Below are 17,603 nucleotides of genomic sequence, written 5' to 3'. Positions count from 1 at the left end.
TTATGTAAATATTTTCCATATGAAATTAAATAATCCCGAATCACTACCATCATGTTTTGGATTCTTTGTAGAACTGTATTTTTCTTCTTGACAAGCATCTTTATTGCTTTTCCCATATCTTAATATTTTCTCTGCTTCCTTCTTAAGTTGAAAGTGCAACTATATAGAAAAAAATATAACCTATTATTTAACGAAAAAGTCTATAATCTATTGATTTTTGAATCATTTCCTGTTGACCTGATAGGTTTGATAGAAAACATATATTAAATAAATATCTATGAATAAAATTTGTTTCTTAACTAATTTTATACAGAAAAAAAAAATATGCTGACTATAATGAGCCAAATATCTACATAACAGTTCCTCTAAGTTAATACAACATCACTTAAATAATATTCTGGTAAGGAGCATTAGAAATCATTTAAATGGTGATTTATTAAACTGCCTGGATTTAATTTTCTCTCTAGCTGGGCCATCCCTAAAAAGACACTATCTGGCACATGTGAGATCTCTATGATACTATCGAAATGTTTGGAATAAAGACAGTAAATAACTTAAAATTGGGCATTTCTTAATGCATTCATTATCTTAATGGCATAGTGGATATAAGAAAAAATTATATATAATTTAATTATTTTTTTGTAATTTAATATTAAACCAAGATTAAAAATAATCACACCTAGTAGATATTTCGTAAGCATATAAATATAAATTACAGCATATAAATGCCATTGCATTTATATGCTGTAAAATATCTTTCAAGCATATATGTTAAAATGCATCTTAAAAAGATTTAAAATAAAAAGTTTAATAATAAAACTAATAATAATTTTAAAAAAAAATGAATGACTTCGAGAGCCAGATTTGCTTTGTCACCTTCCACACTTGACTGAATTTCCACAACCAGCTGCATAATATATGGGGATCAGATCTCAAATAATAGCCAACAATAAATCTGCAAATGATATTGATAGTATTGTACATGGATGTAATAATATAGATTTACTGGGTTTTTTTTGTATTGTGTTCAATAACAATGGCAACATGAGGAATTGAAATGACAGTGTGTTCAGAAATTTCATATCATATCAGTGGCCCATTAGTGACTGCTGTATTTGGCATGCCAAGCTGTGCTAATCCCAAAGATAGCACTAAAAAAATGGCATATACAATTATAAATGTTCTACATATATGATCAGATGCACAGAATGTAAAATCCACTAAAAGAAGTAAATTTACTAACACATGTTCTCAATAAATGCTTAAGCCTATTGTTACATGAACTGATGCACAGGCATATACAGAATACCTAATATTCATTTTTTTTTTTTTTTTTTTTTTTTACATCCCAATTTCTAGCAAAATCAGGAATGCAGATCAAAAGTCAAAATACACTAAGGGAATATTAAAATTCACATTTACAATCACTTTGTTTTTTGGCATTTTGCATATATCCAAGCAGCTTTCTATGGGTTAAAAATGAAAAACAGTAAAGCAGCTAAACACTGACTGTAATCCAAGTAGGCAGCAGCTTACTGAGGTAATTCTACAAGCAGTAACAGATAATGTGATGCAAAGACTTGTCCAAGGCTGCTTTAAGATTACTTCTTCACAGAACAATTAACATATTTCATTAATATATTTTTATAATTATTTTTAATTAGAAATATATTGTTTCTAATGCAGATTTGTATATCACTTTATCTTCCTGTTGTGTGAGCGCTAACCCCATTTTTATATTTCTTCTGGCAGTTGAGAGTAACAAATTCACTATTGTAACACAGCTCTGTATTATTTGGATACTGAATTAATTATTTCCTCTATAGTCCTTTTGGTGTAGTTAAGCACAGAACTGTAAAGACTTATCTAACACAGGTCAAAACAAGTAAAAACCAAAATGGAATGCATTCCAACTAGTGCTTAAGTTTTAAGACTGCAATTCTCTAAGGTAGCTCCAATATTTGTGAAAATTAAGAAAAAGAGAAAAAAACTGAACTTAGCAAAGAACTTTTTGAAGAGCCCAACCACAACACTGTTTATGAATATGTACAAATGGCTACTGTGAAATATGGAACTGCTTTGCTATTCATGTCATAGATGCAGTAATTGAGACATTTAAATATCTCAAAACATGCTCACATATTTTAAACAAATATCCATTTTTATTTGTTTAAAAATAGTGCAGTTGAGATGGTTGTAGATGCACATAGTTCATTTTCTTTTTGGAAGTACTAATTTAAAATAAAGGATTACCTATGGTACTTCTTCAAGCTCAGGAACTAATGCTTACCTTTTGGTTTGCTAAAATAATCCCTTCCCCTTTCCTGACATCTTAACTGCTTTGCAAAGTTACCAAATGGATAAAAATGCACAGTTTCTCAAGAAATTCGCCATATTGATGATAAAAAAAATAAATAAACTGAACTCACTACAACAGACTTCTATTTTGCTGAAACACTGTTTAACTAAACACTTTCCCCAAAACTGGACTAAATTTTTTTGAAACATATTGTCAACACAATTCGAGCAACAGGAGTTAAGGTTTTTTAAATGGTATACATCTATCCATTTGTGATCAATTGATTGTTTGTGTCAGGATGTAATCAGAAAGCTGTTTTTGTGGGTGCATGCATAGTTCCACGCATCTGATATGACAAATGGGCAATAGACATAAATGGAGCTTGCAGCATTTCTGAAATTAACAACTTACAAAATTGGACTAATATTCCAACATCGATATTTGCTCACACAGAAAGGGATGGTAAGGAATAACAGAATAGTGCTCAAATTCAGAAGCACCAGAATGTCCTGCTTTAACAGAATTCTCATAATTTTTAGTTCTATCAATATGATTTTGTTAGGTAAGGAAATTAGACAAATAGAGAATAATTTGCCTAATTTTGTTATTGGGCTAAATAATTCCTATTTCATTATTTTGAAAAATCACATTCAATTTTGAATACTATGAGGAAATAAATGATAAATCTATGGTGAATTTCTTCCAAGAAGAATATTTTTCTGTATTTAGATTGGACAAATGCTTTTCAAGGATTTTGTTTTAATTTTAATTGCTATTTGAAAGCTGGATACCCCCCAGAACATGATGCAAGTTCATTTATTTCTTCTTCACAGTATTCTTTTTGCACTTACTAATGAATTTGTAAGTAGAAATTACAGTACAAATTATTAATGGCAAATGATGCAAGAAAGTAAGCTTATATAGCATCAGCCAAAAAAAAAAAAAAAACCTACACTGTTCTGTTCACCCATCCTTACCCTCCAAGAATTTGTCTAGTTCTCCCTTGAATTTATTCAACCCATCCACTTTTACAACAACAGATGGAAGCCTGTTTCAACAATCAACTGCTCGCTGGCTAAAGGCAAGCTTCCGCACACCTATTCTGCAACCATCCTTCTTCGTGTGTAGCCTCAGCAAGTGAAAGAATACCATTAACATTCAGCTTACTCAATCAGGTCAAGGTTTTAAACACCTCAATCAGATCTCACCGCATGTACCTGGTCTCAAGATGCTGCAATGTGAGAACCGAAGCCTTTCTAGGTAAGAGGCCTTTTGTGCCCTTCATCAATCTGGTTGTCCTTCTCTGCACCCATTAAAGCAGATCTACATCTTTCCTAAAGTGAGGCCTCCAAACCTGTGTACAGTACTCAGGATGGTTACGCCATGGTTAGACAAAGAAATAATCACTTCCTTATCCCTACTAGCAAAGTTTCTGTATATCATTGACAAAACCCCATGAGCTGTCCTGGCACATGTCTGCATTGCTCAGAGAATTTCATGTCTGACTGCATAATTACCTCCACGTCATTTTCATTCTCCACTACCCAAGTATAGTACCACACAGTTGATAAGTTACTCTGAGGTTACTGCTAACCATGTGTAATACCTGCATTTGTCAATGTTAAACTTCAAATGCTGTCTCTCAGCCCAATTTTCCTAGATCTTGTTGCAGAAGCTCACTCTGATGACTGTCAATAATCATCCTGCCAACTTTTGTATCATCTACATGCTTAGACATTAAGCCTGATATACCTTTATCAATATTACTGATAAATATTGAAAACAACAATGGACCCAGCACTGAACCCTGGGGAACTCCACTAATAACATTAGTCCATGAAGAGCAGTGCTCACTGATTGTGATGCTCTGCCTTTCACTTAACCATCCCGTTATCCATAGTATTAAATTGCCCTTAATGCCACATTGCTGCAGTTTGTACAACAGTATCAAAAGCCTTCCTGAAATCTAAATATATGATGTAAAAATTATTTTTTTCATCCAGTTGCTTGGTCACTGCATCATGGTAACCTAATAGAGGCCGCTGTAGCCTAGTAGTCAGGCACGCGGGTGCATAAGTACACGTGCCTTGAGTGACCGGGGTTCAAGTCCGTGACTACTGAATACGGTGCTGTTTCTTGTAATCCGTCTATCTTGTGAACTCCTCTGGCCGTTTGGTCGTCCCGGAGTATAAACAGAAAATTTATTTATTTTTTTTAATTGGTTAGACAGGCATGCAATTATACTGCTGTGATTACAGTATTCATAAAAACTGCAATAATACTACACCAACCGTAAAACTGATTCTTTATTAAAATAAAAATGGTATAGTAACAACCAGATTAAAATTAAACTGGTAATAAAATAAAACACCGGTTTATACAATAAAACCATAAAAAATGTACAGTGTAAAGTGTGTTAATTGTCTGACGGTACCAGAGGTTTCCCCATCTCTGCATTGTGTACTCTGTTTTTGTGACACAGAACTCTGTGGAGGCCAGAAATTTAAAAAGAGTGTGTGTGTGGGGAGCGGAATGTCATGTAGTGTTATGTTCTGTTGTTTTTCTGATCATTTAGTCGTTGGAACTACACTTTGCCACGAGGAGGCAGGTCAGGCACCCAGTAGATTATTTAAGTACTCTGGCAGACCCTGCCACCTAATTTCCAAGGATTTCAGTGATAAGGACTATATTAAAAAAATGGGGAGGGATGAACACTAGAATTTGGAAAGGCCAAAAGAGATTTTTGAGACCGGTTGAATTTAGACATTGATTAAAATTTGGCAGCATTGTTAAGGAGGCGTACTCAGTCAGTTTAGTTAGAGTGGGGGGGAAGACTGAAGATTGGGGGGAAACAGGTAGAAGGATGGGGATGATAGAGTAGGCATTCCCAAAGAGGTCAGTGGGGACGAGCCCCACCAGGTGAAGTATGGGGGAGGAGACAGAGACCCATCCACCCCCTGTCTGGGGATGGGGGTTTTATAGGGAACTGGGTTTGAGTACCCAGTTCAAATCCCAAAATGGCGTGTTGTGTCGATTCCAGTAGGACGGTCAAACTGCCCATCCTGCTCCGGGGGGTAGGATATGTTTGCTGAGAGTGGGAGAGACAGACATTTACTTCATTCATAATCTGCATTCTCACTCTACTTGAATTCTATTTTTATACTTTTTTCTTATATTTTATAATAATTTTTTTTTCTGTTAGACTATATATATATATGTATATATAAAAAAATATATATATATATATATTTTTTTTTTCACCCACTCATTCATCTTTTTTCTCACACACCAGGGGGGATGCAATGGTATGTAATGTAAATTTAATACTAATGCATAATAGACTCTTGATATTTTAAGGAGTCCTTATGTGCTGTGATGTAATGACTAGATTGTAGGTATAGCTTAGCGTAAGAATATAAATGATTGAAACTAGGGTTGAAACTTAACTTTTGTGTTCTTTTTCTCACACAGTTACACTCATTCATCCTTCTGGTATTAATTTCATTTGTTCGACTCTTGCTTTCTGCACTGCACTCTCTGGGCACCTCAACTTACTGTTATTCTTCAGTTGTGGTGCATGCCTAACAGTAAGTTTTTTGCAGGCCAGGGGAGAATGCAGTGATAGTGTGTGTTGTTAGTATATATAAAGTAGTGTAAGTTATTAACTTTGTATTCTTTCAGCCAATTACATTTGCTCTTCCACTCATTCCCATTCACCATAACACTCATTCACTCTCTTTCTCTCATGCTGGGTCACTCTTTCTTTCACCAAAACTGACATTTATTACCTTTTTCCATAATTCCTAATTCACTCTTTCACTCAGTGCCCAGCCTGTTCATTCTGTCTTTCATTCTCGTTCATTCTACATCCCCTTGATACTACCTTACTGATATTTTTCAGCTAATCTGCTTCCCTGGCTGCCTCTACATCTCCCTCTCCTAAATAAGTAATTATTTGGTGTGGGGCCCCAGGCAGGAGTTAAGGTTTTTCAGCAAAAAGTCCAGGGGCATACCACTTAGGTGGCTTTGGGCTAACCATTGCCACCCATGGCAGAAACCTTTTGGTAATCAGACCTCTGGTTTCCTGCTATCACTTTGTTTGCCATAGCTCGTGGAGCTTTGTTTGGAACTTGCGGTTCCAAAATCTATGCGAACGGTCAACAATAACAGCTTCATCAGGAGAGATTTGGTGGTTAAGCTCCCAGAAATATTCAGCCACAGCAGATTTCCCATAATCTATAGTCTTTATCGCATTAATGCAGATTGACTGCAGATTATGGGAAATATTCTATGGCTGAACATTTCTGGGAGAAGGACCACCAAATGTTTCCCGACGAAGCTGTTATTGTTGACCGTTCGCATAGATTTTGGAATTGCAAGTGGCTCGAGAGTTTGCAGATTTGCTCTTCTGAGCATAACACTATTAATAGAGACAGGAGAAATCTGTCTTCATCTCCTCTTCAAAACTGTGATTCTTGGATGGGATGAACGGTTCTGCCTGGCACACTCCTGAGCCATTTCCGGTTTCAATGAACGTATGGAGGATACTGCCCATGCTCTTACAGTAATATGTGCTGTGAACCGTGATCCTACAGATATTTAAGGATGTACTATAGCACGTTAAGTATTACTGTTGATAAAGGAGGCAGATGCCTTTGAAAGCCATGGTTGTGTTTTTATCACTTTTATTCTGTGATTTATATCGAGTTTTATTTCATTGTGCATTTTATATGTTTTATTTTTATGGTTTTATTGTATAAACAGTGTATCTTATTACCAGTTTAATTTTAATTCGGTTGTTACTATACCATTTTCGTTCTAATAAAGAATCAGTTTTAACGTTGGTGTAGTATTATTACAGTTATTATGAATTTGGACATTCCCAACCCCAGAGGCCTGTTTGAAGAAGTGATTGCAGTATAATTGTATGCCTGTCCAAATGGTCGTGCATTACTTCTTTAACCAGAGATTCCATTATTTTCCCTGGAACAGATGTTAAGCTAACAGGTCTGTAATTACTCATGCCGCCTTTTGATCCACCTTTATGAATTAGAGATACATTTGCACTTCTCCAGTCCATATGGACCTCCCCTGAATCCAAGGATGCTCTCATAATTATGGCTAGGTGTTTGCTTACCTCCTTTGCTGACTCCCCTTAATATAATTGGATAGATTCTGCCCCAGCTTTTTTATGTCCATCCTCAACAATTTCTCCTCCACTTTCCTTTCAGTTATCAAAAAATCATTTAGCTCCTCGTTAGAATCTGATAAACTTTTTGAATCCTGTACCTAAATAATTTGTGTGTGAATATAGATACAAACTACCTATTCAATTTGTCTGCAACCTAAGCAGGGTCATCAACAGTTAACCCATAAACATCAAGTGGCCCAATGTGATTCAATCCTTTCCTTCTACTGTTAATATAAACATAGAAGTCTTTGCTGTTATTCTTTGCTAGAGACTTCTCATAATCTGCCTTAGCTTGCCTAACTGCCTTTCTGACTTGATTACAGATTAATTTATATCTACCATAGGCTTCTGTATCACCTGATAATATATATGCATCCCATGCATTTTTCTTCTCTGCCATGTGTCTGAATAGTTCATCTGACATCGTTAGGGTAAGCCTGGAACAGTATTTCTTTGTTGGCATTAAAAGCCTAGTAGCTTTTTTGATTACTTCCCTGAATACTTCCCATTTAGAATTTGCTGTTGGTAACATCATCAGTTGATCCCACTGTATAGAATTTAAAAACTCTCTCAGACTTCTGTAGTCAACCTTATATAAACAAAAGCCTTTCCTTTTACCCTTGACATTAGTTATACAGGAATACCTCACATAGCATGGTTTCAAACAGCACAGGTTTTGCTATAGTTTACAAATTGAAAAAAAATTAACTGCGTTACGCACCAATACATTTGATATGTATGTATGTATTATAATGCCAGCATGTAGGCCAATGCATTATGGATTCAAGGCCATTCTGACTGTTGTCGAAACTCCCATTATATATGGACTCTGCTAGCATTCATATAAGTAAACACTCTAGATTCCTTGCGGTGAGGTCGTTGATTGTGCGTAAGCTGTACAAATATTTTTCGCTGTGTATTTTTATTAAAGATTATTTTTTAAAAACGTTACACCATTATACGCAAATATGAGTGGAAAGAATAAATGTAATGGCGCTGAGTGGTCTTCTAGATCCAAACATCAAACGAGGTATGAAAGTAAGGCAGGCATTGCAAAATGACATTCGATGTTATAAAGAGATGTATGCAGATAAAAAGAAAAAAAACTGTGCAAACTAAGCTGATCAGTTATTTTTTAAAATAAAAATACAGTACATACTTCACTTATATTCTTTTGGTATGTACATACTGCAATAAAAATCATTTCTACTGTACTTACTAGTATTTTTCATTTTTATCATTTTAGTTTCTTTTTTTGCAAGAACTTGGTGTGCATCAATTTATAGTAAACAAACACCCATATATTTTTGCAACTTGACCCATATAATCAAATTGTCGGAACGCATTGCATTAAAATACATACTAATAATACCTCGATCGGCGCGGTTTCGCATAGTGCTGTATATTTTTGGAACGAATTAACTGCGCTATGCGAGGTATTCCTGTATCTTTAATTAAATTCCACATTATTTTATGTCTTTAATTAAAAGTTATGTCTTTAATTAAATTCCACATTTAATTAAAGTGATTGTTGCCACCTAGTGGATCTTTTACCTGCAGAATCTTAATGCATGAAGGGGTCACTGTGATAACCAGATCAAGAGTACTGCTTCCTCTTGTTGCCTCTCTAACATGCTGCTATAGAAAACAATCATTCATCCAGGAAATCCACAAAAAAGTCTTGCTAGTATGTGAGCGATCAACTCACATATTTTAGTTAACACCTGGAAAGTTAAAATCCCTCATTATGAGACATTCTGATTTGCTGGCTCACTCTATTTCCCTGTATAGCTGTTTAGTATACTCATCAGTCATTAAGCCTATAACAATTTTGTTTTCCCAGTGCTTATATCACACTAAACAGACTCAACATTGCACTCGTCACACAAGTAAACTGGATGCACTGCCTAAGATTTAATATTCTTCTTAACTAAAAACATAACCTCTCCTGACCTGTTTGTCCTTCCTGTATACATTGTACTTGTACACTCTATATTCAAATTCAACTATGTCTGAGCGCCACCACATCTTTGCTTTTCCTACAATGTCTGCATTCAACGACTTAACCAGTACTTCAAATTCATCAAATTTATTTACAATGCTCCTAGCATTAATGTACGTGCAAGTATACATGCATGTGTTCTTACTTTTAGTTATCCTAACACAGCCCATGTATTCATTTGTTCCATGATGACCCACAGCAAGGCCTGAAATCCCAGACACCTTGCTTTCCAGGCTGCTGCATGTACCAATAGTAAATGCAAGAATCACTTTCACCTCTGCCTGTGGCTCTAGTTAAACTATTAGTTTGTGTATCTCCCCAAGCTAGCAGTTTTCCGACTCACCTATCACTGCCTCGATAGCATCAGCAAATATTTTTTCACCTCTTCTGTTCAAGTATATCCCATTCCTGTAAAAACAGTCTCTCCTGTTAACAAGCACAGCCCACTCTTTTACTACTCTAAGCACTAAATCAATAGTGCTGATAGTCAAAAGCATATTGCTCATCAAACATACGTAAAGATGATCCTTAATTTACTGATTCATTTCTAGGGTCATATAGTATAGCTTCTGCTATATTAAATATTTGATATGCATTTTAGATGAAGAAGGGGAAAAAAAACTGTGACAATATCGACAGTGAATGTATGTACTCATATATATATCCTGTATTGGCAATTTGCTGAAGGCAAAATAATGAAACTCCACTTAATTTCATATGCAATACATGAATTAGAGAACAGAAGAAGCAAAAAAGGAGAAACCTTACCTTAGCACATTTTATAATTACAGGTATGAATTGTATAGTATATCCTTACCTGTTGTTTTGTAATAGCTGGTACCATCATATTAAATTTATCAATTTTAAAATTTAGTTTGGTTACTTCTTCCTCAAGTTCTTGTAATAAAATATTCCACTTATGTTCATCTTGTGGAGAGAGAGGGTACAGGGAGAAATGAAACCTTTTTTCCTGAAGCTGTTGCTTAATTTCCTGCTTTTTATCTCTGATTTCCTTCTCCAACATAATCCATTCTGGAGTAAATCCACTGCTAATAAGAATCTTTAAAAGTGGAATAAATGGTATACAAGTAATCAGACATCTCACACGAGTAAAACTTAAAAATAATTGAATCATTTAGTCTTTAATTAAGATTAACGATTTCCTTATAATTAAAATGTTAAATTGCATCTTTAGATAATTTATCATCAAAAAATGCAATTGTTATAGTCTTTTCAGTTAACAGTTTAAACAACAAACAGAGAAGCTAAAAATGATTCTGAGAAGAGAATAAACTTTTTAGACAAACAACAGGATAGACATTAAATTTTATCTGCAAAATAGATCAGATCCAACTATTTGTTTTGAAAAAAAATATGAGCAACTGATATATATTTAAAAACATACAGACAGTCAGAAACTGCCTGAACTTAAAAGAAGGAAATCTAAACATTTCATGCTGGTATACTGTGATATATGTAAATGATCAAAAACACTAAGTTGAAACGGTGCTTCCGTAGCCAGGTGGGCAGGAGCAGCAGTGCGTAGCACACGCTTTTTGATTAGACCGGGGTTCGAGCCTGTGACCACCAAATACGGAGGATGCGGAAAGGTCAGGAAATGACCACCGCATATCCCCGGAGCAATATGGCCTTAGTTGCTAATGCTCCTAAAACCCAAATAACAAACAAACTAAGTTGAAAGCAAAAATAAGGATACAAAGCCATTAGAGTGATTAGTCTGATACATGCTATTAGTTACAAAGAGAAAATTAAACACTGCTGTAACTAGTTTATCAAGAAAGGCTTTTAAGATGCCAAAGTCATATGCAGAAGCAGAGGACACATAATTGAATAGGGCTGTATAGTCAGGTTCTGTGAAGCTAGTTGATCTTCTCAGCAGTTTGCAGGGTGGATCATCTATTCTTAAGTACAAAGGTTCCTAAGGATATTCTGAATACATTCTGAAAGTCTAAAAAAGATTGGAGCAAACATCTGTAGCATTGTTTCTGTAGTGGAAAAATTAGACTTGTAACCTTCACAGAGACCATCAAAACATGGACTATTGTTTTAAATCTTCTGATCCTAATGTTTGCTCAGAACATCAATGAAATCCTTTATTCCTCGTTCCATCCTAAAATCTCATTCTTTATTTAAATCTAGGTTTTCCAGTAAATGTGCTAATGCTTTTCAAGATAAGAACACAGCATATCATAATTGCTTATATCCAGATCTCTAACTTCCTTTTCTGCTTACATTAAGTTCAACTAAGTCAAAAAAAAAAGAAAAAAAGTTATTAATCAATCCCTCAATTGCCACCCCTACTTGAGAATGGTCAAACTGCAGCCTTGGCAAAAGAGGCCTTGAAGAATTTCTCATATCAAGTGGGATTTGAAGTGGTAACACTATACAGTTGCAGAGAACTATAAGCATAGGGATAACTATAAAAGTTTCAAGGGGACCACCACAGGTATCAGTAGGAGCTAGGTATCTGGTCATAATGTAGAAATTACATGGTTTCAAAGACGCTCAACTATTAAAGCCATATCCTTCATTTGCTGTTGTACACCACTAAAATCTCCGAACCCTCCAAAGTAAATTGCAGATGACACTGTAAAAAGATGGAAGAGAGAATAATACAACAGTCAAGAAATGATCTGACAGGCTGAAAACATTTATGGAAAAAGAGAAGCAATTCCTAAACAAGAGGGTTAAGTCACCTGAATGTTTTTCTCTGCAATCAGGACAGATGCAAACATCAACAAGAGTTGCTGTATATGTATCTGCTATCTGCAGGGAGTTCAACAGCCTTGGTTTCCACAACTGAAGCTGGCGCCTCCGTAGCCAGGTGGGAAGGAGCAGCAGTGCGTAGCACACGTTTCTTGATTAGACCGGGGTTCGAGCCCATCACCACCAAATACGGAGGATGCGGAAAGGTCAGGGAATGACCACCGCATATCCCCGGAGCAATATGGCCTTAGTTGCTAATGCTCCTAAAAACCAAATAACAAACAAACAACAAACAAACAACTGAAGCTCAACATAATATTAACCAAATATTGCTTGGAGTGCGTCTATGTAACCACTATGTAACATTTTCCAAAAGGTTCTGTTCATCAGCATTTCTTGATGTTTCTTTATAAATTTGGATATGCTGATTCTGAATATGACCTCTGTTTTTGCATAGAATCAATAGTTTACCCAGATATGAAAGAAAAGTAAATATGCAATAATACTATATCAGATTTATGTACAGAATAGAGTATTAACTAAAAAAAATCACAAATTAAATAGAAAACTTTCTTGAGTTAATCAAAAAATATCCTTAAAAATGTACATTTTAATGTCTGTCTTTTGTGGTCATTGTGATCAATCCAAACTAAGAACCAGATATAGTCACTCATTGTAGCTTCAGCACCTCTTCTCCATGGCGTTTTCTACCACATAAAGGCACGTAATAAAGGGGGGGGGGGGCATTCGAAATTTAATACAGGTAACCCTCGTATAAGACGGTAGTTTGGTTCCTACAAAATTTCGTGTAATGCGAAACCGTATTATACGAGACTAAGAACCAGTACAAAAAGGGGGGTTATGTTCCAAAAGCTAACAAAAATACACCATTTTTTTTTTTTTTTTAATAACTATTGGAAACTTAATTTTTATAGTTGTAATAACTAAATATTTTAACTTTATTTTTATAATAGTAGTAACTTAAATAGCAATAACTGAACAAATGTCTCACCTTACAAACTGTGATACTTATATGTCAGATAATGTACATTCACTTAATTTTCTTCCTCTTCATTGCTGCTAAGCACAATCTCTTCTGCAGCATCTAGATTTTGTGTACCTTCTGCTCTCTTTAAGTCACAATCTGCACCCTTCGAAGTCATATTTTTTATGGTCTCAAACAAGCACAAGTTTAATAGCACAGAATCTAACCCACAGATCTCCCAACAAAATACAGTGGACCCCTGCTTAGATATAAAGCACAAATTTAACTTTATTACCTCACCAATTAACAAAGCTAAATGATACGTGAAAATCAGAAGAATATTTTACAGTTAGCAAAATAAAAATAAATTTACACGTACATGACTTAATTAATACGTACTGTAATAAGTACATACTAATTGATATTTCTGTTCACTGACTTTTTTTTTTTTTTTGGTTGTAAAATTTAAAACAGTAAAAATGATAAGCAATTAATAACAAAGAACGTAAAACTGATAAGCAATTAATAACAAAGAACACAGCACACACAAGTTACAACAAACACAATACAGAGTAATGAGTTTCTGAAAATTATTTTATGTTTTTTATGAATGAATATTTCATGGAAGGGGGAAACACATTTCACCATAATAATGTGAAAACCCACAGAATTCCAGCTATTAGTACTATATGCAAGAAGATCGAGTTGACTACCCATTTATAATTGATTACACTAACAGAAAAGCCCAATAAACCGCAAACTGCAAATTGTTTTTAATGTTTTATGGTAGTGACCTCTGGAAATGTGCTTTGGAAAAATATCACGAAGGCGATAATGATTAGCGAGTCAACAGCAGGAATTCACAAAAAGGAATGGAAATGTTGAAAATTACATTTAACATAATAGCAGGGTTTTCCCAGCACAAAAGCTCAAAAATACTGTGTTATGCAAGATTTTCCGCAATTCTCAAACCGTGTTAGAGCAAAACTGTGTTGTAGAAGTACCATATTATGGGGGTTGCCTGTAATTGCAAACTTAAAAAATTAAAATAAATAAAAATAATAATTATTCTCATTTTTCTTTGTACTTTACTATACACGTTACTGAGAAGTTACCTGTGCATAACATTATCATATAAAATTTTTGAACATAAATTATAAAAAACATAATGATAAACAACCTGATTAGACATATTTTTTGTTGTAAAGCATGTATTAGAACATAGTTTTAGATTTTAATTCATTATGTATTTTGTTTTGTTATGTGTTCATTAAACATTAAAAAATAAAATAGCTATAATTATTTATTATTCTTTTTTTGGGGGGTGGGGGGCATTAACTTTGCACATAGACTGTTCAAAATTCTTCTGACATTCTTTTGATGGAAGCCTACACTTCAGTTAAACATTTTTCTGTTAAATAGTGTTATTCTTGGACTCAGGATGGAAAAGGTCCAAAGTCCAATAAAATTTTTGAACATAAATTATAAAAAACATAATGATAAACAACCTGATTAGACATATTTTTTGTTGTAAAGCATGTATTAGAACATAGTTTTAGATTTTAATTCATTATGTATTTTGTTTTGTTATGTGTTCATTAAACATTAAAAAATAAAATAGCTATAATTATTTATTATTCTTTTTTTGGGGGGGGAGCATTAACTTTGCACATAGACTGTTCAAAATTCTTCTGACATTCTTTTGATGGAAGCCTACACTTCAGTTAAACATTTTTCTGTTAAATAGTGTTATTCTTGGACTCAGGATGGAAAAGGTCCAATGAAGCAACAATTTGTATTAGACACTTCAGGTGAGTGTGGGTTTGGAGAATGCTTAGTGCCAAAATGAATGAATGAGAGCAGCAAAGGACTGCTGCTCAAGGTAGTCAAACCATTATAGCCATTTTATGCAGTGATATTTTTTGTTGTGCATTTTATTTTAATTTTATTTTTTATTTATATTTATTTATTTATTAATAAATAATAAATATAATAATAAATAATATATATAATAATATAAATATTTATTTATATTAAATTCTTTAAGGTTAAAGAATTTATTCACATTGTTACAATTCTGTGAAATCCAAATAGTTCTAATCTGAATGCTGTAGAATGGGATATAAGACTTTAAAGGTTATACTGCAGATCTTAGTGATGGGCCTATTTGCATGATTTCCATAATAAATTATTTTAATACTGATTATCATATTTGATTATTTCAATTATTAAAATAATCAATTATGAAATAAAAAAGCAAAAAATAAATAATAACAGAAATGCCAGTGATCAGAATCGAACTATCATTGTCAAAAGTAAAGCATGTTTTTCAGTGGCTTATGCCACACAGCTCTCTCTCTCTCTCTCTCTCTCTCTCTCTCTCTCTCTCTCTATGTATGTATGTATGTATGTCCCCCCCACCATAAATCAGCCACATTTCTGATTATACCATTTCATTTGGTTATCAAAAACCCATAATCAATTATCAGCATAATTGATTATGGAATTTCTATAATCAATTATTTCAATTATGATCTCTTGATTATTCCCATCACTAGCAGTGCTACAACATAACATAATAAATTAAAAACACAGAGCACTAATATATGATTCTCAGATGATCAAGTGCTGTCACATTCCATTTTTTAGATAAATACTGAATAACACAGCACCAAGCTTGCTACAACCAGTAAAGGGATCATGGAATGGTTATGAGCTTGATTTACTCAAAAAAAAAAGAAAAAAAAAAAAAAAAGGAATCATCTGAATTAAAAAGAATAAGAAACATTGTTGTGGATCATCTGAATGAGCTGTATCTCTGATCACCCTAAATTTCTGTTAATGGTTAAATTACTATGAATCTAAGAGCAACTATGGCTCAATATATCCTATGTTTTATTAATACTTGAAAATTACAAAAGAGTTACCTCAGTACTTCTTCATAGGATAACCTCTATACTCTACTCTCTCCAGGTCCGATTTAAAATGCATAAAAACTTTTTTTAAATTATTGAATGTGTTCAACACCTTAGTACATGAACGATCCAACACCCCAGGATCAAAGTCAAAAGCCCCAACCCGACCCCAGACCCATCAAACCCTCCATGAAACCTTGAGTGACTGAAGACATTATGTCAAATATATATAATAATTAGACGCTGATAAAAATATATAATGAAATAAAATCTGCTAAATGCAAAAATGCAACGATGAAAATAATTTACGAAACTTTCCTTCCTTAATGGGACCAAGCTTTTCGATTTCCGTTGTATTCACAGGTCAGAATACTAATGGGCAATAAATATCGTAGGGAACATACACACATCGTGCATTAGTATTCCAACCTGTAAACAAACGGAAGTCAAAAAGCTTGGTCCCCTTAAGGAAGGGAATACTAATTAGCGATAAATATCGTAGGGAACACACACATATCACGCATTAGTATTCCGACCTGTGAAGCCGATAAAAGTCAAAAAGATTGGTCCCCTTAAGGAAGGTAAGTTTCGTAAATTATTTTCATCATCACATTTTTATTTAGCAGATTTTATTTCATGATATATTTTTATCGGCGTCTAATTTTTATATATATTTGAAATAATGTCTTCAGTTACTTGAGGTTTCGTGGACGGTTTGATGGGTCTGGGGTCAGGTTGGGGCTTTTGACTTTGATCCCGGGACATCGGATCATTCATGTACTCTTTAAGAGTGGTGAACACATTTAATAATTTTAAAGAAGTTTTTATGCCAATGTAGTTAGGAGGGATGTTATGTGGTGTTTCCGATAGGTTATAATTAATTAAATGATACCATGTTAAATAAAATAATATATAGTTTATTAGGCTGAATGCTTATATAGGTATACATTACGTAACGTTTCGGGTGTCTTGACGACACTCATCATCAGACAAGGCTGTTGGAGAAGAAAATAAAGAACAAAGAATACAAGGTTACAGGTTTGAATATTACCAATTACTAATTATTTAAAATTATTTAAATCGGACCTAGAGAGTAGAGTATAGAAGTCATCCTATGAAGAAGTACCGAGGTAACTTTTTTGTAAGTTAATGGTTAAAGAATCATGGCTATTAACCCTTTGCCAGGCACAAAAAATTTCTAATAAACCAAAGTGATCAGTAAAAGGTGAAAGAAGAACTGGACCAATTATTAGAATAAATGGGCAAAAAAAAAAGGTTCTTTAAGGTAAAATAAATAAGTTTTACCTACTGTTTTGAACATTCTTTCTAATAATTTTTTCCTCCTGAAAAACAATCCTTCAGGTCTCTTGGACCACATGCCTGGTACATGTTAAGCATAAAAGTGGATCTACACATTAATTTTTTTGAAGCTTCTGTTTCCTTAAAAAGTTTGAATGCTTTTGAGAACAGCATGTATATGCATA

At 33.9% G+C, this 17,603-nt stretch overlaps 1 protein-coding gene across 1 annotated transcript in view; it reads right to left on the bottom strand.

Moving 5' to 3' along the window:
- Window positions 1–17,603, bottom strand: part of LOC150076014 (dnaJ homolog subfamily C member 28) — a 36,874-nt gene continuing 19,271 nt past the window's right edge. The window contains exons 6-7 of the mRNA XM_090387235.1: window positions 10,310–10,552; window positions 1–159 (exon numbers count right to left, since the gene is read on the bottom strand). Of these exons, the coding sequence (XP_090243361.1) occupies window positions 1–159; window positions 10,310–10,552 (402 nt within the window). The remainder of the gene's footprint in view (window positions 160–10,309; window positions 10,553–17,603) is intronic.

The sequence above is a fragment of the Mastigoproctus giganteus genome, chromosome 13, assembly GCF_048544385.1.
Source record: "Mastigoproctus giganteus isolate SK-2022 chromosome 13, ASM4854438v1, whole genome shotgun sequence".
In the NCBI taxonomy this organism is placed as follows: domain Eukaryota; kingdom Metazoa; phylum Arthropoda; class Arachnida; order Uropygi; family Thelyphonidae; genus Mastigoproctus; species Mastigoproctus giganteus.
The sequence above is the reverse complement of the archived record's forward strand: the minus strand, read 5'-3'. Positions and strand labels throughout refer to the sequence as shown.